The sequence below is a fragment of the Ailuropoda melanoleuca genome, chromosome 4 (genome assembly GCF_002007445.2).
Source record: "Ailuropoda melanoleuca isolate Jingjing chromosome 4, ASM200744v2, whole genome shotgun sequence".
NCBI lineage: Eukaryota > Metazoa > Chordata > Mammalia > Carnivora > Ursidae > Ailuropoda > Ailuropoda melanoleuca.
In genome coordinates, this window is record NC_048221.1 from 3303151 (window position 1) to 3325470 (window position 22320).

A 22320-nucleotide genomic window follows, 5' to 3' on the forward strand; every position below is an offset into this window, starting at 1 on the left:
GAAATGTGTTCAAATTAAAGTGAGATGCCGTGTTTCACCCCTAAGATTGGCAAAGATAAAAATATTTGATAGCAGTTAGTATGGCAGAGGAATGGGGAAACAGGCACACTTCACCCTTCTTGGAGCAGTTTTACATTGAGGTGTTTTCTCTGGAAGGCAATCTGGCAATACTCTGTGAAACTAAAAACAAGTATGCCTTTTGATAATTCTAGGAATTTACCCTATAAACTCAAACATATGCCCAAAATATGTGCAAGACTATTTGTTGCAGTGTGGCTTATACCGGGGGTTGGTCAATTACAGCCTGTGGGTTAAAACTGGCTGGATGCCTGGTTTTGTAAATAAAGTTTTATTGGCACCCAGCCAAACACTCATTTACATATCATCCATAGCTGCTTTTGAACTAGGAGGGCAGAGTTGAGTAGCTGTACCCCAGGCTGTCTGACCCACAACGCCTAAAATATTTACTGTGTGGCCTTTTACAGAGTAAGTCCGCTGACCCCTGATTTATACTGATTAAAAAAAAAAAAAAGCCCAGAATAACCGGTTATCCCTTGATAGATGCCTGGCAAAATAAATTCTGACACAGAGGGAGGAATAGAATCCAGGTGTTTAAAAATAGACTGGGAGGGGATCACCTCTCTGGAACGAAGGTGTCTTTTCTCTATGTCTCCTTCTGCACTACCATTTTATTTGTTAAGCCATTAAAAATAAAAGCGGGACTCCCCCAAGTACGGTGAAGGTGCCCCGAGAGGCCATCCTGCTGTTCGGAACTCAAGTCACCAGAGCGCCGTCTGCTCAGGCAGCCTCCGGTGTCCCTAGGTCTCGGCCGGGAAGAGGGGCATGGCCCGCCCTCCTCGGTCGGCGATTCCTGATCCCCGAACCGAACCGCGGGGTCACGCCTCTGCTCAAGCACAGAGACAAAACGAGCGAAGGCATCGTGGCCAGAAGGATGTGCCCCCTGGCGGATGCTGTTGCCCCGAGGAAGCCTGTGGTCTGGGCATCCTGGCTGCATCAGGACCCGGGCGGGTCCTCCCTGGGGCCCGTCTGGTGAGGGGCGGGGCATCTCCCAGCCCGGACGCCTCTCAGGACCCCGCCCGGTCGGAGGAGCCCCCAGCCCCAGCCCCAGGCTTGGAAGGAACCTCAGGCAGGCGGCTGCGCTTCCATCCGGAATCGTTTACTGAGTCCACTTCTTACGCTCATAATTATAAAAGAATAAGAATCGACAAAAATATTTTTTTTCCATAATATGTAGAGGTGGTTCGTTTCTGGTGGGGTGTTTTCTTGTTTTGTTTTTGCTTCTTTGTTTTTCTTTTTGCCCGCCGCCGGCAGAACGCTTGGCAGGGAGGAAGAGGAAGGAGTAAGGGTAACCCTGAGGCGGGGAAGGGTCCACTCGCAAGGCGGGAGCCCCGGGTCTGCCGGGCGGAGAGCGGGGCCGCACGCGCGCTTCAGAGCTGGCCTGAGAGCTCCGGGGAGGGCGGGAGGCTCGCGGCCCGCGGCGCACCACGGCCCCGCGGGCTCGGAAGAAGCCCCCCCCCGCGCCCACGCCCCGGGTGCTGGCTGGGTGGAACTCCGCGGCCCCGCGGCGGACCCCATTCTAGGTTTAGGCACCCTTAGCTTTGTCTCTTAAATAATCATCAAAAACGCCCCCTAAAAAAACACACTCTGAAGCGGGCGGGTCTGGAAGGAAAGGCAAACGCATGCTTCCAGCAGCAGGCAAAAAACCCAGGAGCATTACAAAAACGAGAAAAGGCGTGGGGGCAGCGAAGCCGGAGGCTCGGGNCCCCCCCGCCAGCGAGCGGAGGCTCCTGCTCCCGGACAACGTGAGGGGAGGGGATGGCTTGAGGAAGTGCCTCTTGGATGTGGGCCTCATATCTCCGTCCTGGCAACCGAGAAGCAGCAGGCAAAAAACCCAGGAGCATTACAAAAACGAGAAAAGGCGTGGGGGCAGCGAAGCCGGAGGCTCGGGGGTCGGGGGTGGTCTGTCCAGCGGGGGCGGTGGGAGGAGGCGCCGCGCCGGGGTCTGCGGGGGCCACTCGGGCCCTCCCGCCTGCTCCCCCAGTGGCGGCGGGGGCGGCGAAGCCACTTGTGCTCTGAATGTGCAGGCCCCCCCGCGGCGGGGGCTCAGAGGTATTCCTGTAGAAAGTGCAGCAGCGTGACTTCATAGTGCTCGCCGGACTCGGGGCAGCGGATACTGTGTCTCTCGTTGGGGTAGATCTGGGTGGACAGAGAAGGCAGGGCTGGTGACACAGAGGGACCCTGCCCCCAGGGAATCGCCGGCCGGCATCCTGCCCCTCCCCCCCCAGCTCAGGGCGCCTCCTGGGGGGAGCAGGCACCCTGGACTGATGGACCTGGGTTCCAAACCCCCTCTGCCCCTGACCCGCTTGCTGTGCACTCTGGGCAAGTGACACTCTTCCTGACCGCAGCCACCCGCCTCCAAAACCAGATGAAGAATCTGGACCTCTCCAGGTCTTTTCGGGGTCTGGCCAAACTAGTCTCTCAAACACAGAGCACATGCACATTCAGAATGGCACATTCGAGAGACTGCCTCTCTGTCCCCAAGCTAGAAGCTGTCCCCCAAACCTGGGGAGGTGCAATGAACGCACCTCAGGGGAAGGGGCGGCTCATCACATCTTCGGGATGTGTGGTACAGTTCACTGGAGGCACTTGCATTTGATCAAAAGGCCACGTTAGGACTGCACATGCCATGGCTCCCATGACAGGCCTCCCACCCCAGGCTCAGAGGGGGCGTTATCCCCAGACAGGAGCAGTGACTTGTCCGTGCCAAAGGCCACACCCAAGGAATCACCCAGTCCCTGAGACCTGGCTGAGCTGATGTCCAGGCCCTTGCGTGACTGTCACAGGAGCTTAGGTCTTGCCTCTGACCATGAAACGAGGGTTCTGGCACCCTAGCAGGTCTCAGATCCTGGGGGCTCGTGGAACAGGCTTGAAACCTGCTCCACACTCTCCCAAAGTACCCAACTCTAGTCTCAAGCTGGGTGGAGCCGGCTGATACCAGGGCCAGGGGGCCCATTCCTCACCTCTCCCTGCCAGCAAGGGACATGGCCACTGCCCCAGTTCACTACTCTGGAATACATCCAAATGCCCAGAGGTCTCTCCTCCTCCTCCCTTGCCTTCTTTCATCCATCCCTGGATGAAGCACAAGTCTTATCAGACTGTCCCCCCTCAGAACTCTGCAAGGACTTGCCAGTCTGGCATCAAGACCCCAACTCCTGGGTCCTGCTGCCCTGCAGCCCCCCAGACCTCACTCCTACCCACTTTGGGCACCAGCACTGCCTGGGACAGATCTTTCACACCACCCTGGGTCTGGCTGCCTGGTTACATTCTCCTCTACAACAAGTGTGATGTGTGAACAAGGAGGACCTGGGACCACCAGCCTCCCAGTCCATCTGTTCCAGGGTGCCTGAAACAAAAGGTGGGGTCCGCCCCACTCCCTCACATGCTGCCCTGCTCCCACCCCCAAAGCAGTGTCTCATCTCACCTCCAACTTCTCGTAGGGAGGCAGGGGCACAGGACTCCCGGCCCACCCTGTGGGCTAAACGCTCTCCCAAGAGAAGCCATTTGGCCCTCGAAGCCTCCCTGGCAGGCAGGAGTTATCCTGCCCATTTCACAGAGGAAGAGGAAAGGCCTGAAGTTAATGGACCTACTGCCTAAGGCCACTGGGAGCAGGATTTCACGGAGGTGTGAGGTTCCATCCTGCCCCGCCTCACGCTGATCTGCAGCTGCCTCTGCCTATTTGGGAGGAGCATGTGCGGCTGGGGGTCTCCCTCCTGCCTTGTCTGGAAAGGCGTGCGCAGCCACGGTTCCTGAGGCCTGTCCCTCCTGCCCTGCGACCCTCAGTCTCTCCACCTGTTGAATGGCAACATGGCGCCCCCCTGAGGACAGAGTGAGTGCAGACTTCTGCGAGGCAGAAACACTTGAGGGTGGCAGCACGTGATAAAATCTGCCCCTCTAGCCTCTCTCGCTTAGCCGGCCCCCTTCTTGCTAGGACGATTGACTATGGCTCACATCCCACTGGCCCCCGTAGGCCCCTGTCTAGAGGAGATCTCAAGGGAGGCGGGCCCAGACACCTCACTCGTTGAAGGAAATCCTGCCGAGGCCCCGCCCCTCACCCCAGCCACGCCCCCGCCGCTGAAGCCCTGCCCTTCGCCGCCAACGCCCATCCCTCACCTCCAACCCCTGCCCCTCTTCGAAGCCTGGCTCATCACCAAGGCCCCACTTCTCACTGACAAGACCGCCCCCTCATGGCAGAAGCCACGCCCCTTGCCCAACGCCGGGGCCCCGCCCATCACCACACCTTGGCCCCCAACTCCCTTCCCGCTTACTCCATCCACTCTGGTCTCCTGTCCCAGGCTGCTGTCTCCGACACTTTCCTGTGCCTGGTGTCTAACCCCCAGCCTCCCACACCTGGGCTGAGCTGGGTACCCCCCCTACTCTCCAGCATCCTTAAATGTCACCTCCTAGGGAACTCTTCTCTGATCCCAGTCACCCTGAGATGCTGCCAGCGCCCTGCACCTTTCCTTCCAGGCAAATTTCTTGATTTAAAGTAAAATGGTGTGGGCATGATAATTTCCCTAACACTGACCTCCTTCCACCAGGCTGAGCTGGGGTGGGGGTGCTGGCCTGTCGCCTCAGTGTGCCCGGCCTTGAGGGCACTACCAGTGATCAGTACATGATTGCTGACTGGATGTGGGGACCGGGGGGGGGGCGGGCTGGGGAGGGGTGGACGCAGCTGGTGGGGGGAGCCCTGCCTTGGGGGCCAGTGCGGCGGCAGATGACTCCACCCGCCCACCCTGCGGGCTCCTGGGGAAGCGCCACCCACCTGGAGCTGGTAAGGTTTTCCGGCTCGGATCAGCTGGGAGACGAGGAAGTTTGTGTGGAAAAAGTGCACATTCTCATCCAGGAAGCCGTGCAGGATGAGCAGGCGATTGGGCCTGGAAGACAAGGTTGGGTGAGGGTCTGAGGTGGGACCCTCTGCTCCCGCCCAGCCCCAGCGGCAGCCAGGACCGAGCAGCAGCTCAGCAGCCCGCAGCGGCGGAACCGAAAGCCTGAAAGCCGGGGTTGCCACAAGCAGGTCTGGAGCCTCCCTCACTTCCTTGCAGGCAAGGAGGGGAGCGGCGTGTGGGCGCACTGTGCGTGGTACGCCCTGAGCTCCAGGGAAGCTTCTAGAGAAGTGCTGCCCCATGGCCCTGTGGGATGATGGAATGTTCTGGACCTGCCCCACCCAATGCAGTCGTCAGCATCACCACCACATGTGGCTACTGAACACTTAAAATGTGGGAAGAGTGGCTGAGGAATTGTAGATTTTAAAAATTAGGTGTTTTTTCAAGAGAGAGAGTGCACACGCCGGCAAGGAGGGGGAGGGGCAGAGGGAAAGGGAGAGAGTCTTGAGCAGGCTCTATGCTCAGTGCGGAGCCCCACGCGGGGCTCAATCTCATGACCCTGAGAATCATGACCTGACCTGAAATCAAGAGTCAGACACTTCACCTACTGAACCACCCAGGCACCCCTAAAAGTTCGTTTTTTAAAAATAATTTGTTGAGGTGGGGGCGCCTGGGTGGCACAGCGGTTAAGCGTCTGCCTTCGGCTCAGGGCGTGATCCCGGCGTTCTGGGATCGAGCCCCACATCAGGCTCCTCTGCTATGAGCCTGCTTCTTCCTCTCCCACTCCCCCTGCTGTGTTCCCTTTCTCGCTGGCTGTCTCTATCTCTGTCAAATAAATAAATAAAAATCTTAAAAAAAAAAAAAATTTGTTGAGGTGAAATTCACATAACCTAAAGAAAAAAAAAATCCTCATTTTAAACTGAATGATTCAGGGGCTTCTGGTGGATTCACAGTGTTGTGGACCGCCATGTCTATGCAGTTCCAGCAGAGCCCCCTGACATTAGCAGTCTCCCCCAGCCCCTGATAACCACCACACAGTCTGCCTCTGTCTCGATGGGGTTATTCTGTCAGCGGCTCAACATGAACTGAAACTGAGGGGCTACATATGGCTCCTGGCTCCCGAACCGGACGGCACAGGCCCAGAGCAATGGGTTTCGAGCGTGGCTGTCCCCAGGCATCCCCAGGGAGCCCCCAAAAAAAAACGCANCCCCCGGGGCCCCCCCGCCTCACTCCAGACCACGGAGAGCAGCCTCGCCAGGAGAGGGGCCCAGGCGGGGCCAGCCTGCATTGAGAGCCCAGCAGGAAAGGCGTGGGCCCAGGGGGTACGTCTAAGCTGGTCCCACAGCCCCGGATGTCACAACCATGCGGACCTGAGACCCGACCACTGCATGTCAAATCCCACAAAACAGAGGCTGATGAGGTTCAAGACCAACTGATGGCCCCACAGCTGGACAGGTGCTTGGGGAGGGAGGGAGGGAGGGAGGGAGGCTTGCGTGTGCAAAGCAGCGTGACTCTAGAGCCTTCCTTCCATCATCCTGAGGGCAGGGCCGAGGCCTCCTCCCTCCAAGAGCACCCTGGGTGCCGGCCTGCTTCTGTGAGGAGCAGTGAGAAGGGAAGGCCCCAAGGGGGTGCAAGGTGGCTGCAGAGAGGGAGTCGCCCATGCGGGAGGTGCCGGGGACGCCCAGCCTCGCAGACAGGCCAGGGAGGGTGGCGGGAGAGAAATGGGGGCCTCGACGACCCAGAAGGCTGGGGTGGGTGGGGGCCTTACTCATTGGGGAGCTTCTCCACGTGCAGAGCTACAGAACCCGCCTCGTAGCCGAGCTGGTTGTTCTCCGGGACATCCATGTAGCGCTCAGTGTACCCTGTGTCGTAGGCCATCCAGACCGTGACTGGGGCACCCGCGATGGCCACCTGAGGGCCACAGTGGACAAAGCAGGGGTCAGGGAGACAGACAGAGACAGAGAGGGAGAAGCAGAAGGAGAGAAGAGGAGAGGAGAGAAGGGGAGAGGAGAGTAGGGGAGGGGGGGGGAGAGGAGGGGAGAGGAGGGGAGAGGAGGGGAGAGGAGGGGAGGGGAGAGGAGAGGAGAGAAGAGGAGAGAGAGACACACGGTCAGATCTCAGGAGCCCTGGCTTGCCTGCCGGCTGTCCCGGGGCCTCCCCCGAAAGACGTGAGGAGCGGGCATGCACACGGGGGCTGGCAGGGGAGGGGCCCTCAGACCGTGTGTCCCCCATGGATCGTGCGTTGTTGAGGGAGGGCGGGTGAGCTGAACGAGTGCGTTCAGGCCGGGATCGGCCCCTCCCTGGTCCCATTGCCTTCCTGCCTCCTCCTCCTCATCGCCGCCCCGCGGTGCCCTGACAGTGCCGCCGGCCTGGGGGCCCCTCCCCCGACGCTCTTCACACCATGCCCCACCTCTGCCCATCCGAGGCCGGGGTCCCAGGCTCAGCCTCCCACAGAGAGCTGCTGGCGGGGTTTTGTGCAGCCGGATGCCATCCTGGGGTCAGCAGTGGCGGGCAATGAGGAGGGGGGCTCGGCCCCATGGGGCTGCTGCGGGGAGAAACAGCCACGTGGCAAGGCCCCTGCCGAGATGCCTCTCCGGGGGGGCGGGCTCTGAGGGGCACAGGCGGGTGCCCGCAAACAGGGGCGGGGACGGGGTGGGACCCACCTTGAACACTTGGGGCTTATGGATCAGCCCCATGAGAGAGAGGAAGCCTCCATAAGACCACCCGTGGATGGCAACTCGGCTCAGGTCGATGAAGCCGTACTTCTCGGCCACAAACTGCAAGCCCTCCACCTGGTCCTCGATCTCCACCTGGCCCTGAGGAACGAGGCCAGGCACCTCTCAGAGGCCTCCTTCCGTGTGTGCACCCCGCTGTCCCACCTCCGTCCCTCGTGGACCAGAAGCAGCTCTCTGGAAGCTACCCCTCTCTCCAGACCCTGTTCCAACCTGCTCTTGGGGGTGGTGGTCAGACAGGCCTGGCACCAAACCCGCCCTGCCACCTCCTGGCTGACCCGGAGAAAGCCACATCCCCTCTTCTGGACCTGTTTCCCCATCCCTAAAATAGGACATCAGCATGAACAGGACCACTTTAGAGTGGGCGAGAGGGGGAAACAAGGTAGTCAGTGTCCTGCACTCAGAGGCCTGGCACATGCTAAGGCTTGATGAACAGCGGGTGTCATCACCTTCATCATCCTCATCACCACCACCGCCATCCTCACCACTATCACTGCCCTCCACCACCGTCTCCATGCTCACCACCGCCACCACCATCGCCCTCCACCACCACCACCATCGTCTCCATGCTCACCACCACCACCACCATCGCCCTCCATCACCATCACCACCACCGTCTCCATGCTCACCACCGTCACCACCATCGCCCTCCTCCATCACCACCATCACCATCGTCTCCATGCTCACCACCACCATCACCATCGCCCTCCATCACCACCACCACCATCACCACCACCTCCATGCTCACCACCGCCACCACCATCATTCCCATCATCACCATCACCTCCATGCTCACCACCGCCACCACCATCATTCCCATCATCACCATCACCTCCATGCTCACCACCGCCACCACCATCATTCCCATCATCACCATCACCTCCATGCTCACCACCGCCACCACCATCATTCCCATCATCACCATCACCTCCATGCTCACCACCGCCACCACCATCATTCCCATCATCACCATCACCTCCATGCTCACCACCGCCACCACCATCATTCCCATCATCACCATCACCTCCATGCTCACCACCGCCACCACCATCATTCCCATCATCACCATCACCTCCATGCTCACCACCGCCACCACCATCATTCCCATCATCACCATCACCTCCATGCTCACCACCGCCACCACCATCATTCCCATCATCACCATCACCTCCATGCTCACCACCGCCACCACCATCATTCCCATCATCACCATCACCTCCATGCTCACCACCGCCACCACCATCATTCCCATCATCACCATCACCTCCATGCTCACCACCGCCACCACCATCATTCCCATCATCACCATCACCTCCATGCTCACCACCACCACCACCACCACTTCTACAACCACCAGTCCCTGTCTGTTCCAGCCATTGGGACTTCCTGCTGACGGGGCCTATACTGAAATGTTTCACTCATCGGGGTCTCAGGCACCAGGTGGGACGTGTGGATACCTGTCTCCCCATGGGTTGTGGCTCAGAGCAGAGCATCAAAGTGGACACTCCCTTCGGTTCCAAAAGGCTGCCCTATTTATGCCCGGCATCCTGGCCAGGACGGCCCTTGGGGAGGTGTTCCAGAGCTGCCCCCAAGCCCAGGGCTCCCCCCACCACACAGAAAAGACCCAGAGAAACTGTGAAGAGATGTTACCATTTGGTTTTTCAGGGCCCCTTCGAACCGGAGCCCTCGCTGACATGAGCCCCTGCCATCGATCACGACCACGGCGTAGCCCAGGGACGCCAGCGTGTTGAGCCGCAAATACTTGATTCCTTTGAAGGAGTTATTCACCAGCTGCACCTGTGAGGGGAGAGCAAGGAGGGGACACGGAGCTTTAGGGTGAGTGGTGAGGAATCCAGTGTGAGATACCAGGGAGGGACAGGGCTGGCGGTCTTACAGCCTCATCAAAGCTCCTGCACTTTACTGTGAAGGCTGTGGATGATCCTGGAAGGGGTCTAGCCACAGGGGAGTAGAAGGTCAGGCAGGGGCCCACTCTGCACCAGGCTGTGCTTAGGGCGGGCTCCCTCCTCAGCCAGGGCCTCTGCCGCGGCCCTTCCCTGGAATTACTCCCTGATTTTTTCAGCCACATTCTGTCTCCTTTCTACCTGCAGTTTTCTCTGAAAACTGGTGGTGTTCTCAGAGTAACTTGATTTAAACCAGTTCTTCACTTTGCCACTACTGATGTTTGGAGCCTTATCAGTCTCCGCTGGGGGGGGAGGCATGTCAGATACTGCAGGGTGTTGACTGTCCCAGGCTCCCACCATAGCTGTGATGACTACAGATGTCCCTGGACATCACCAAGTGTTCCCTGGGGGACAGAATATCCCCAGGTGAAAAGCTGCCATCTTAGATGGACCCAAATGCCAATCTGCCTGCCTGGACCCATCTTGTCCCCTTCTTAGAGAACTCGGCCCAGGGCTCATGGCCACCTCTGTCCCCAAGTAGGTGACCAGGGGTGGCAGTGGGTCACTGCTGGGCAGGTGGGCCAGACAGACACCTGGGGGTTAGGAGGGTTTCCCAGAGGGACAAGGGAGCATCAGCAGGTGAAAGGTGAAGGCAGTTGTTGGAGAGGGTGGGGTGTACAGGACCCAGAGGCAGGGAAGCAAGGGCCCCCAAGAACCCTGTATGGTCAGAAGGGTTGGGGCCCCCTTGCACGAACCCTTCTTCTGGCCTGGCTGGCACCCACGTCCTGGCATGAAGGAAGGGGGTGTGGGGCACAGGAATGGCACCTACCTGGGGGCCTCCATACACAAAGAGGACAGTGGGGTGTTTCTTCCCTGGCTGCACAGCGTGGGGCTTGTAGATCATACCATAGAGCCGCACGTCTGACCGCGTGTGGAAATGGAAGATTTCCGGGGGCACGTAATCCGGGGGGCAGCCTGCAGAGACAGAGCGGCTGTGGCTTTCGGGCTGGAGCGTGCCAGGGAAGCACATCCGGCTGAAACCCGTGTTCCACTGCCCGGCCCTCGGCTGTGGAGGCTGGACGGGAGGCATCCCGTCTTCTACGCTTCCTGGGAGCTTAAATCAGAACCCAAGGGCAGCAGAGGACTCTGGTCCCACGAGCATGTGTGTGGCAGGCTGCGGTCCCGGCAGCCCCCCGACACTTGCTGATCTGATCTCCTATGGGGGTGGCCACACCTCTGGGATTTGAGTAACGGCCAGTGCCATTGTCTGCTTCTCACTGATTTTCACCTTTATTTCTGCCAAGCGACACTGGTTTTCCAATCACGACAATGAGGCAAACACCTTTCTTTAAGATTACCTTGAAAGTTTGTTTAGATAAATAGAGGAAGTCAATTTAAAAAGAAAATAAGCCAATTGTCACGGAGGTTGGGAGTCAGCAGATGCTTTCTGTAAAGGGTCAGATGGTGAGTACTTTTATCTCTGTGTCTTAACTACATGGCTTGACTCTTGCGGTCCCAGTGTGGCCGTAGACAATCCCTAATGACCGGGAGTGGTCAGGCTTGGCGCGTAGGCTGTGTCTGCCCACTTTTCATGGAGGTGGGCTACAAACCTGGCAAGACTGGGAATTTCCAGACAGGGTGCCTCAGTCCGCCTGCCTGCAAGCCCGGGGCTGGGCACCAGGACCTGGGACTTCTCACTGCTGTCCCCCTTGCTGGGCTGGATGTCTTGGTAAGTCGTAAGACCCACCCTTCCCTCAGTTTCATCTGCAACACTGGACCCAGGGTTCCTGCTGTCAGGTCCTGCGGTGATGTGGGGAGAGTCACAGACTGAGTGAGCTACTGCCTGGAGACTTCTACTGGGTCCCAGAGGGTGATGATGTAACAAGATGCTTTCCAGCCCACAAAACACCCCACAAATGCCAGGGATTCTTATTTCCTAGAATGTTCTGGAAATCTAGCCAAGTGGCAAATCTGGGGTCTGGGAAGGGCGTCCTTTTTAGTGCGTGATTCCCGTGTGCTAGGTGCTGTCCGGACTGTTCGGCTGTCATCCTATGGAGTGCCTGCCGTGGGACTGTTTCATACAGAAGGACACATCTGAGGGAGACTGACTGACTTGCCTACGATTCTGCAGCCACCAATGCCATCTGGGATCACCCAAGCAGAGTCCTGGCTACCCTTCAGGCTCCTGGGCAAACTAGCAAGTTACCTCCTGTTCCCTGAGACCGCGCTCATGCCCGACCCCCCAGCTCCTTCCACAAAAAAAGGGATCAAGATCAGTGCCCTGGGCAGATGCCCTTGGAGACAGCCGCCCAAGGATGAGGACACCCCACACAGGGACTCCCCGTGTCTGGCAACTGGTCACAAACAGCATCTGTGCTCTGTGCCATGTTGCTCTTAACCGCTGCGCAGAAATTAGAGACTGGCCCAGGTGGCAGGGCCCATAGGACAGGTGGGGCCACTGATAATGCTCAGTGATGAGCTCTCGGGGCCCTTGGACCACTGCTGCCTCGAAGCTGCCAGAACAGCCCCCTCTCACCGGTGTTATTTAACAGGGCCGCATCCCATTTTACAGGTAGGCAAGCCGAGGCTCCCGGGGATTGGTGGGGGGGAGGCTCGGTCAAGGTCCCGGGGTGTGGGCTACTCACTGGCCGCCTCCATCATGCTGGCCCAGAAGTGGGGCTGCTTGTGCAGAGGGTCGTCGTCGGGGCCGCTCAGCTTATAGACGTGAACGCACGGTGGGGTGCCCACGCTGCTGTAGTGGCTGATGAACATGTCGAAGTTCTGCAGGCAGGACGGGGCGCTGAGCACGCATGACGCGTGTGCTTCCCGACCTCCCAGTCTGCTTTGGGTCCCTCTGCCCCCATCACCCGCCAACCCACTCACTGTCTTTGCCCCGTGTGGTCACTTGTTTAAACTTCAACACTCTTCCACTCACCTGAGGTAGATGCTATTACCGTCACCCCCATTTCTCAGATCAGCAAACCGAGGCCAAGAGGAATCTGTCCCCTAGCCAGGGACCCGCTCCCGCCCCCGCCCCCACCCCAGTGGACTGACCGACCCAGGGTCATACCCAGATCCTTCTGATGCCACAGCCTGCTCAAGTTGCTGGTTCTACGGCCCACAGGCTGCTACCAAATGCCTGCCCTGGACTGAAGTAAGCCTGGGCACGTTCACTGCCTGACATTCTAGAACATTCTGACAGGCTAAGAGTGGGTGCCAGAATGGTGCCATCAGGCCCATCGAGGGAGTGCCCACCTGGCTCATGGAGCAGCTGTGGGAGAAGCCGGGTGTGGTGAGGCGCACGATCTCGCCCGCCGACTCGTAGCTGACCACATAGAGATGGTGCTCCAGGGGCGTGTCCTTCGTACCTTGGAAGTACACCAACTTCGTCGCCTCATTGACCCAGATCTGTGGGGGCACAGGGGCTCCTCGTGAAGCAGCCCCAGGCCGGGCCTTCGACTTCCCATGCCTTTGCTCCCATGGTGGCTGGGGGACGGCGCTGACGTCCAGCAGAGGGACCTAGGCCCTTCTCCTCACCCCCACAGGGAACGCCCAGAGTTCTGTGGCCAGGACATTTGTTCCCTCCCCGGCTGGCTTTAGCCCGCCAGCTGGAGGAGAGCTAGCTGGGAGAGAAGCGCCTCTCAGACCTGGTGGGGGGTCTGATCTAGCTGAGCTCACCGCATGTCCCCTAGTAGGACTTGAAATCAGAACGCCAACCCCAGACAGCCCCTTCTGGGCATGCCCAGAGCTGTGAGTGCGGAGCAGAGGGCACAGTGCCCGGGACAGAGGCTGAGGGAGGGGCTGGCCTGTGCCCAAGGGCCCATCAGCCCCCAGCCCTGGTCCCCAAGGGGTCAGCCCACCCCTCTGACCCAGGTCCTCAGGGCTAAGAGGCGGCACCTGCTTCCTGGGTGAACCCCATCAGACCCGTGTGATGTTTAGGTGATGAGACCTCAGGAAGAACAGGAAGGAACCCTGCTCTGGGGGGTCAGAAGAGCCACTGTCTGGGGCCAAAATGGCAACGTGGAGGTAAAACACTTAAAGAAAGCGTGTTCTCTGATGCAGCATTAAGCTCCAGGGAACTGCTCCTGAGGGCTTCGCTCGAGGGCTGACTTCAAGTAGGACAAACACGCTGTGTTCTTAATATTTAAAAAAAGGCGATGGCTTGAATGTCCAAAAAGATCGGTTTCAAAATGAGGGCACACTTCTCTGCGGCCACATAAAGCCATATTTAAAAAAAAAAAAACAAAACCAGCCCCTCCAAATCCCCTAAAATAATGTCCCGAGGAGGGGTGCCTGCTGGCTCAGCTGGAGGAGCACGCAACTCTTGATCTTGGGGTTGTGGGTTCGAGCCCCATGCTGGGTGCAGAAATGACTTAAGTAAATAAATCAATCTTTAGAGAACAAAACAAAAACCCCAAAGTCCTATACCGATGTGCGCACAGAAATGCTCTGCTGGGCTTTTCGTGCAGTCGGCCACTTCCGAGGGGATGAGGCTTCAGGAGCCCGGTGGGGTGAGGAGTGAGGGGATCCCTAATGTGGGGTTACTTAGAACGGTTCAGTGTGATGTATCCTTTGTTGCCATTCTTTTAAAATAAATGCAGGTTTTCTAGAAACAGAGAATGTCGCTGGAAAACCCCCAGCCACAAGCAGTCCCTTGCTAGTCTTGTCACCAGGACCACGTGAGAAGATGCACACACGGAAGGAGCCGCCCCCCCAGGCTCCTGGACCCCCGGGGTCCCCAAAAAAGGCACATACAGCCTCCAGAGGGGATGTGAGAGGTCAGTCTTTTCCTTCGTAACTTTTAACGTGCTGCTGCGCTGTCAATGAGATTTCAGTTAAGAATAAAAATAAAAATAAAATGAAATAAAATGTTGCTGTAGCTTTTTAACATCTGGGTAAAAACCCAGGCGTGCAAGCGCCACAAGGCCCACAGCGGTGGAGAAAAGGGAGAATTCTGGCTGGCAGGTACTCCAGACGCTATGCTGGGGGCTCCGGGTGACTTAGCAGAGTCCTCATCAGGGCGGTCCTGCCCCCTCGCCCCCCTGGGGACATCTGTGGTTGTCACACCTGGGGTGGGTGGGGCTGAGGAGGCTGCTGATGCCCCACAGTGCCCAGGGCGCCCTGATATGGGCAGTGCTGAGGGGAAGAGACCCTGCCGTAGAGAGGAGCAGATCAGAGCTCCCTGACGGTCGCGTTTTACAGATGGGGAACAGGAGCGTGAGCACCCAGCTATTGAGGGGCAGGGCTAGGCTGGGAGCCCAGGGGCACCTCTTAGCAAGAATCAACCACAGCAGAGCAAACGAAGAGGCAAACTTTAACCTTTTAGTACCCGACCCTCTGACTGGCCTCACAAACAGGAGGTGAATGTAAAATCTTACACCTTGCTTCTGTTCCAACAACTCACAGGAACATCTTTCCAAGTCAGTGACAAGGCATTCCGTCAGGCTGGTTACGCTATCAACATTCGTATCTGTGCCAACTGGACCTACCAAGGTCACTCCTCGTGGGCTCACTCAAGTGTGTTTTGACCACTATTTCCCACTGCATGAACAGCTCTGTGATGCACGCACACGTGCTAACATCTCTAATGTCTGTTTTTGGTCCAGGAGACATTTATGCTGGTTTGAGGTAGGGATCCAGGAAGTCTGATTAAGAGCTCTCTCCATAAAATTTGGAACTTTGTAGAACCGGACCCTGGTGAAGAAGCTTTGGTCAGAGGCAAGTCTTGCCACATTTTTATGATGGTGCATCTGGGTGAGTGGAAGGTACACCACTTGTCTCTGCAGCTGCATCTTTGTCCCCAAACCTCCCAGGGACAGACGTCAGGGCAGGCCCTGCTTGGAAGCTGCAGGACAATCCCATGGTAGGCCAAGTGTCCCATAAACTGCTCTCCCAGGGAGAGACGGTTTCATGGAGCAGGAGAAGGCTCACAGAATGCAACAGGTGCACAGAGCAGCGCCCCCATCCCAGACTGGGGTTGTCTGCAGCTGGCCAGAACGAGAGCCCTGTGGCCCTGGGCACGCTGAAGCAGTGGATGGAGCTGAGTGGAGCAGAGCAGGAGGCAGGCGCAGCCAGGAGGGAAGAGAAAAGCCACGGGCACATGGGGTCTGCAGGGAAGCTTCAGCGAGCGTACGCAAGTATCTGGGCACATGTGTGCGCATAAGCGTGCGTGCAGGGCGGGTGGGGAGGGTTGCAAAGAGATTCTGGTACCTTGGAGCCGTGCCTTGCCAAAACCTCCCATTCACCGCTAGTCAGCGCGATCTCCTCCTTGATGGGGCATTTAAATTCATCTGGAAGTAAGGAAAGGAAGAGGTGAAGGGGGCCCCAGGCAGCCGTGAAGGGGACTTAAAGGCCCTGAGGCCAATTCCACCTGAGTGAACTTGTCACAGAGCTCCATGCAAGCCGGGCCAGGTGGGAGATGAGAGCGAGCTGGCTGAGCCTCAGACACGGGACGGAGCAGGGACACACCACACTGGCCACGGGGGCTGTGCGCACGTTCCAGCAACTCCCAGGGAAAACCAGACAGTGGCGTTTGTACTGGAAGCACCAATCTTAGAACGCTGCAGAGGCCAAACTGTCAACTTCCGGGCTCGCGCCCTGTGACCTCTCAGCATGTTTTCGGATTCTAGAGAACCAGATCTGGTTAGAATGCATTGGCTGAGCAAAGCCTTGGCTGAGTCCTTACGACAGATTTTTCAGGTTTTTTGGGGGGCAGATCTCACTTTTGAATTTCCGCCAGGTAAATAACTACGGGATGCCTACTGGCACGTATTACAAATTTACTGAGACAGTCTGCGAGTGTTCCGTTCTGGGCACAGCTGGATCTGGGAGGGAGGCGCCTCCTGTGTCCCTCACTCCCACGGAGGCTGGACACGGCCGACTGGTTGCTCATTCAGATTTTTTTTTTTAAACACGGAATGCTTCGCGACTTTGCACGTCATCCTTGACAGAGGCCACGCTAACCTTCTCCGCATCGTTCCAGTCCTAGTGTGTGTGCTGCTGAGAAGAGCACTCATCCGAACCCTTACCGCTGCCGTTCTCGGTCGCGCCTACAGAAGGAGCAGGGTGGGGGAGCACAACCGCATGCGGCCAGCGTGAAGAGCCCTGCTTCTGCTCCGTTCTCCTGCCCGTGGGAGGAGCCGGTGCGCCCAGAGGCCGGCTGGACACACACTCCCCCCTTGCGGCCACGTCCCCTCAGCCTTCCGGGTGCAAGCGCGCACTTCTCAGTGGAGGGGCTGCCACCCACGCCCGCTCGGCCCTCTCTCTCTCGAGTCCTCTGCTGTGAAGGACACCTCGCATGGCCTGGACACACCGCTCCTGCCAGTGCCGTCCCCACTTCTTGCTGGTCCTCCAGGCTCCTGACCCTCCTCCTTTTTCCCCAGCCCCACTGATGGCGCCTTTAAGGAACTCATGCCTTTTGGTCCAAAGTGACCAAGGTCTCGCCTTTTCGGCCGTCCAGCTGCCGCCTACGAGGCCTCAGACACATGACGGTAAGTGTGAGCTGGGAGTGCAGGTGGGCCCATGCAGCATGGATGGGAAACCTGGTGTGTCTACCACAGAGGCTGGAGGGCCCTGAGGGGCACCTGCTGCGAGCTCCACCCAGCGACCACCAGAGGCTGGAATGAGGATGCGCAATGCGCCAAGTGAGGTCTCCCAAGGTGAGATTAGGTGGTGGTGGTGAAGTCAGACAGACAGACAAACAGGAAGGCACAACACCAGACAGCCACAGAAAACTCTCCTTAGAGATGGCCTATCCAGCCTGTGCTGACTGCGTTACACCCCAGGTGACAGCAGTGATAACACCCCAAGACAGCAGTCACTCCTCTGTCCCCATCTTACTCGACCCCAATCAGCTTGTGGCTTTGTCTGTTCCTGACCCCCGGCTTGGCTCCCCCAGACACCTTGACCCATCCCTGTCACCTTTCCTTGCCCCTCAGGCTGAATTCCACACTGCAACCCTAGGAATAGCTTTAAACTGATATAAGATCAATGGTAAAAGCCCAAGCCCCCAATGCCCCACACGACCTGCCCCATCCTCTCTCTGCCCTCCCCTCCTCTGTCTCTCCCCCTCACTCTGCTCGAGCCACAGGGCTTCCTCGCTGCTCTTCCAACACGCCAGGCAGCTATTGTCCCCAGCACCTTGGCACAGGCTGTGCCCTCAACTTGGAATGATGTGTGGGGTTGCCTCTGCCACCTGTTCCAGGTCTCTGCTTCACAACATGTTATCCAAGATGTCCCCTGACCTCCCATGCTAGAAAGAAGGCTGCTCACTCTCTAGCCACCATGCACATTACTTGTTTGTTTTTGGATTATTGCCCATCTCTTCCACTAGAGAGTTCCGTAAGAGCAGGGATTTTTCTTTCTCTTTTTACAATTATACCCCTGGCACCTAGAGCAGGGGTTGGCCACTTTTCCTATAAAGGGCCAGATAGCCAATATTTTCGGCTTTGCAAGATACATGTCACGCTACTGTCACACTACTCAACTCTGTCATCGTGGCATGACATCAGCCACAGACACTCTGTAAATGAATGAGCGTGACCCTGTGCCAATAAAACTTTATTTACAAAAATAGGTGGTGGGCCGGATTTGATCTGTGGCCATGGTGTGCCAACCCCTGGTGTGAGACGGGCCTGGTGCACAGTCGGTACTACACAGATACCACTGATTGAATGAACGGTTGGCTCTAAGAACCCCGGCCAGGCCCTGAAGGGTGTTTGGGAAAGGCTAGCTTTTTCCTCATCCTGCCCCTCCCTCAAGGGACTGGTCACAGGGCGGGGCCAGTGAGTAAGCAGCGCACTGAACCACAGACAGCCGACTGGGTGAGCGGTGGTGTTAGTCAGGCTTTGCTCACCTTCCCCAGGGCTGAGAGGCTCACTCCAGTCGTAGCCACTGGGCTTTAAGATGGCGGTGACTTTGTACAAGTGGCAGAAGCCAGTCTTGCACTCGTTGGCACGGATGAAGCAGAGCTCATCCTCTCCCTCTGACTGGGGGAAGGGATAGAAGATGTCATGAACCTGTCCGGGAAGAAGAGAGAAGAGGCATCAGAAGGTGGGGCTTTGGCAGGTGGCTGGACTCATGTGGAGGATAAACCCAGCCCCCTGGGGACTCCCACCTTTCCTGGCCCCGCCCTGCTGGGGATCTGGGGGCCCAGGTGGGGGGCACACCCAGCAGCTCCCCACCCTTACGTTGATCCACACATCGGTGACCTCCTCATACACGACGTGCGGCTGGACGTTCCCAGGCACTGCTCTGGCGAAGGCCATCCGCTCCTCCTCATTCTCGGTGGTGGGGATGAACAGGGCTGGAGGGAGCAGGACGAGCTGGAGCCGCTGCTGGGGCCGATCCAGGAACATAGCCCAGGCGCTGAGAGAGCAAGAGGAGAGAGAAGCCGAAGGCCTCAGAGCCCAGCGGGGGGAAGCCGGGTGACAGACACCTCCCTCCCCAAACTTACGTGGGACCAGAACCATTCTGCCTTTGCCAACACTTAACCAAGTAAGCCCGCAGCACACAAAGGTTTCCTGGCCAGCACATGCCCTCAGGGGAGCCCAGAGGGGTGACAGAACTCTATAACCTGCCTATTCTGGAAACATCTCGTGTCATTAGGCTTTAGAGCATTTCAAAAATGTTTGCAATTTCTGCAACATACACGATTCTTTACTTGCTGTTTTGTTCTGAACGAACAATGTTCTTTCTTTATTTTGGGGGGATATAAATTGTTTATTCTGTTGAACAACATGAATCCTTAAGGACTTGGGATGGAAGCAAACATCAACTTAAAAAAACAATCCCGTTGATTGGTGGAGGCGCCTGGCCGGCTCAGTCGGCGGTGGAAAGTGTGACACCTGGTCTCAGGGTCATGAGTTCGAGCCCCACGCTAGTGTAGAGATGACTTAAAAAAGGGAAAAATCCTGTTCGGGAGCTACTTTGTCATGACGTTCTATCCTCAAAACAACTGCTTTGAAACAGAAATTTTAAAAAACTGAAGAAAAAAAAGAAACGTTTTCTGTATCTTTTCCAACTGTAAGTGGACGTGTCTGAAAGGGAGACCTGTCAGTACTGTAGGTGGGAAAGCTGGATCTTGGCACGAAGAGACCCCAGAGCTCAAACCAGCGAGGGCCGCCACGGTGCCGCGCGGAGCCTCCGTCCAGGCTGTGCCTGGGACGTGCGTGCGGAGCACTCTGTCTATCAAAGGGCCAGCAGGTGAACAGCTCCGCTTTGTGGGCCCGGCGGTTTCTCTGGCAACTGCCAGTCCCGCCGACGTAGCGTGAAAGCCGCAACAGACCATCTGTACACAGAGGAGTGTGGCCATAAATCAGGTTTTATGGGCACTGAAATGTGGAGTTGGTATCACTTTCACGTGTGATGAAATACTCTCGTTCTTTAGATTTTTTTGCTTAACCCTGATCATTGGAAACACAAAAAGGTGTTCTCGGCTCGTGTGCCGAACGAACACGGGCGTCAGGCTGCATCCGGCCTGTGGGCAGCAGTCTGGGGACCCGTTTGGAGAGGTCTGTCCTCGCCGTGGCAGGNTGTCCTCGCCGTGGCAGGAGGGTTACCACGTGACAAGGAGAGCCCTCTGCGTCCTGCCGGCGACACTCACTACTTGCCGTCCCGGGTCCACCCGGCCCTGGCGATGTACTCCACCTTGGGGAAGAGCGCGCTGAAGGGCTGCACCAGCTCCTTCTCCTGCGTCACCACGATCTAAAGGGAAAGCAGACTCGGGTCACACTCCAGCCTGAACACACGCTGCCCAGGAGGAGATGGGTGCCTCCGGAGCGGACACGGTGTCCCCACGTGGCCTGGTGCCTCCGAACGGGGCCGGATTCGGAAACAGGGTGGCTGCCGGTGTCATCAGTTAAGGTGGACTGGAATAGGGTGGCCCCAATCCAAACAAAGGGGTGGTCCCCCTTTCATAAGGGAGAAGTGTGACCTCTGGGGCCACACAGGCAGAGGTGCCTTGTGACAAAGTGCAGGGAGTGCCATCGACAAGGCAAGGAGACAAAGTGCCATCTACAAGGCAAGAAGGGGGGCCGGGAACAGACTCCTTCATGGCCTTGGAAGGAGCCAGCCCTGCCCACACCTTCCTATCAGACTTTCAGCCTCCAGAGCTGGGAGATGATACACTTCTGTTGTTTAAGGCCCCAGGATGTGGCACTTGGTTATGACGGCCTGTGGGCTGGAACCAGACCAGAGTCTGGACTGTCACTGTAGAGCCGGGTGGCCCTGGGCAATCCGATTTGCAGCCACTGCAGCTTCCTGGAGGCTCGGCGGGGGCGGGGGGGGCATGGCCTCCAGAGGGCCGACGGGAGAAAGGCAGGCAGGGCCTCCGCATGCCCCTTCCCCCCGCCTGGTCCCCAGCTGGCGCTACCCTCGCCCACCTCAGGACCCTGCTTGTCTGACGGCCCAGGCACCACTTGAAAGAGCTGGGAGGGGCTCAGCAAAGCCACCTAATGTCAGGTGCGTGTACAACCTGCCAAAACCTTCGGGTAAAGCGTGGAGGAGGGGTTTGGTTAGGGCCTCATCATTCCAAAACCAAGACCTAACCCCCAAATCATGAAAATAGTGTATCTTATGCTTTTTTTTTTTGAAACCTCACACAAAAAGTCATTCTGACAAAAATGCGCAACAGCGTCCTCAGCTTGTCTGAGCGCTCGAACCTCTGGCGTGTGGGTGTTTCCCTTCCGAGGCCTGGCATCCGTCTCGGGCATAGCCTCTTTCGCCCTGGCTATGGGGTCCTGAGCTCCCCAGGTGACAAGAGACTTGTCAGAGAGACAGGACAGTTGTCCTGACCCCAGGTGACAGAGAGAAGTGTCTGGAGCACTGACAGTTCCGATGGAATTATATGTGAGGGTCTGCCCAAATGCTGGGGAGGGGGAATGGCCAGGTCGGAGGTCGAGTCCCCCAGATGACTACCCGACGGTGCTCTCTGTTCTGGAAACCTTTATGGGACCTTCTGCTCACAGGTGCTCCTCAGCACCGCCTCCTCACGCAGAGGCAGGGGAGGCCGGGGTCACTGCTCATTTTGAGACTGAGGCTCAGAGTGATGAGGCTACTGAGGCAATGCCTTGTCGGATTCAGTTGGCCAAGGAGAGCACCTGCCCTTGGAAAGGGGGCAAGTGGACTGCTGATGCTGCCCAACTGTCCGCTGTTTTCAGCACCTCCCCAGCCCCTCCTCTCCTCCATCCAGAAAGCTTCTCCTGGGCACCCTGGCCACTCTCACCTTGCCCTGACTATCAGTCTGAAACTCGGCCAGCTTCAAGGCGATCTTGGGATTCTTGCTGCCTGCAGAAATGAGAGGAAGGTGAGTCCGGCAGGTGTCGCCCACAAGGGCTCAGACCAGGTGTTTGGGGTGGAGTATGGGGCGATGCCCCAGGAAGGGACAAAGCCAGTGTGGGAGGGAGGGGGAGGAAGGGACCAGGTGTCCAAAGGTCTCTCCATGGGTGCGTTGTCACCCCTCTGGTCCAGGCACAAAGTCCCTCAGGCAGGCCTTTCTGACTTTGGACCTGGACCTTGCTCCCGACAGTGCTGTGATAACCATCTTTACCATTTAAGAACACGACCCTGTGCCGGGGAGGGGAAGACAGGTTGTGCAGGGACACAAACATAAGGAACACGCCTCCCTGCCTCAGAGAGCTTGAAAGCTGGTGGTAGAGACAGGACACACCCACAATAGAACCATCAAGGTCGCTTTTGCGACCTGTCCCACATGACTCAGCCGGGTCCTGAGCTGTCGGGAGGCAGGTGGCTGATTGGTTGGGATGACCAAATGGCACTTTCCAG

General features: G+C 57.7%; 1 protein-coding gene and 1 non-coding gene across 5 annotated transcripts in view; both read right to left on the reverse strand.

Moving 5' to 3' along the window:
* Window positions 1–1789: 1789 nt before the first annotated feature.
* Window positions 1790–22320, reverse strand: part of LOC100483794 (dipeptidyl peptidase 9) — a 38993-nt gene continuing 18462 nt past the window's right edge. For 2 of the 4 annotated variants that reach the window (XM_034657555.1, XM_034657554.1), the window contains 13 exons: window positions 21761–21822; window positions 20141–20241; window positions 18726–18903; window positions 18392–18554; window positions 15748–15827; window positions 12793–12945; window positions 12183–12318; window positions 10367–10512; window positions 9287–9433; window positions 7568–7720; window positions 6673–6815; window positions 4844–4955; window positions 1790–2217 (listed from right to left, as the gene is read on the reverse strand). In XM_034657555.1, the coding sequence (XP_034513446.1) occupies window positions 2125–2217; window positions 4844–4955; window positions 6673–6815; window positions 7568–7720; window positions 9287–9433; window positions 10367–10512; window positions 12183–12318; window positions 12793–12945; window positions 15748–15827; window positions 18392–18554; window positions 18726–18903; window positions 20141–20241; window positions 21761–21822 (1667 nt within the window). In that variant the 3' untranslated portion in view covers window positions 1790–2124. Of the gene's footprint in view, window positions 2218–4843; window positions 4956–6672; window positions 6816–7314; window positions 7450–7567; window positions 7721–9286; window positions 9434–10366; window positions 10513–12182; window positions 12319–12792; window positions 12946–12970; window positions 15232–15747; window positions 15828–18391; window positions 18555–18725; window positions 18904–20140; window positions 20242–21760; window positions 21823–22320 lie in introns of those variants that run through there. The other 2 variants (XM_034657557.1, XM_034657558.1) reach the window with 2 other exon arrangements.
* LOC117802100 lies at window positions 16444–16549 on the reverse strand. The gene has a single exon (XR_004625157.1). It is a non-coding gene; the product is annotated as a U6 spliceosomal RNA (small nuclear RNA).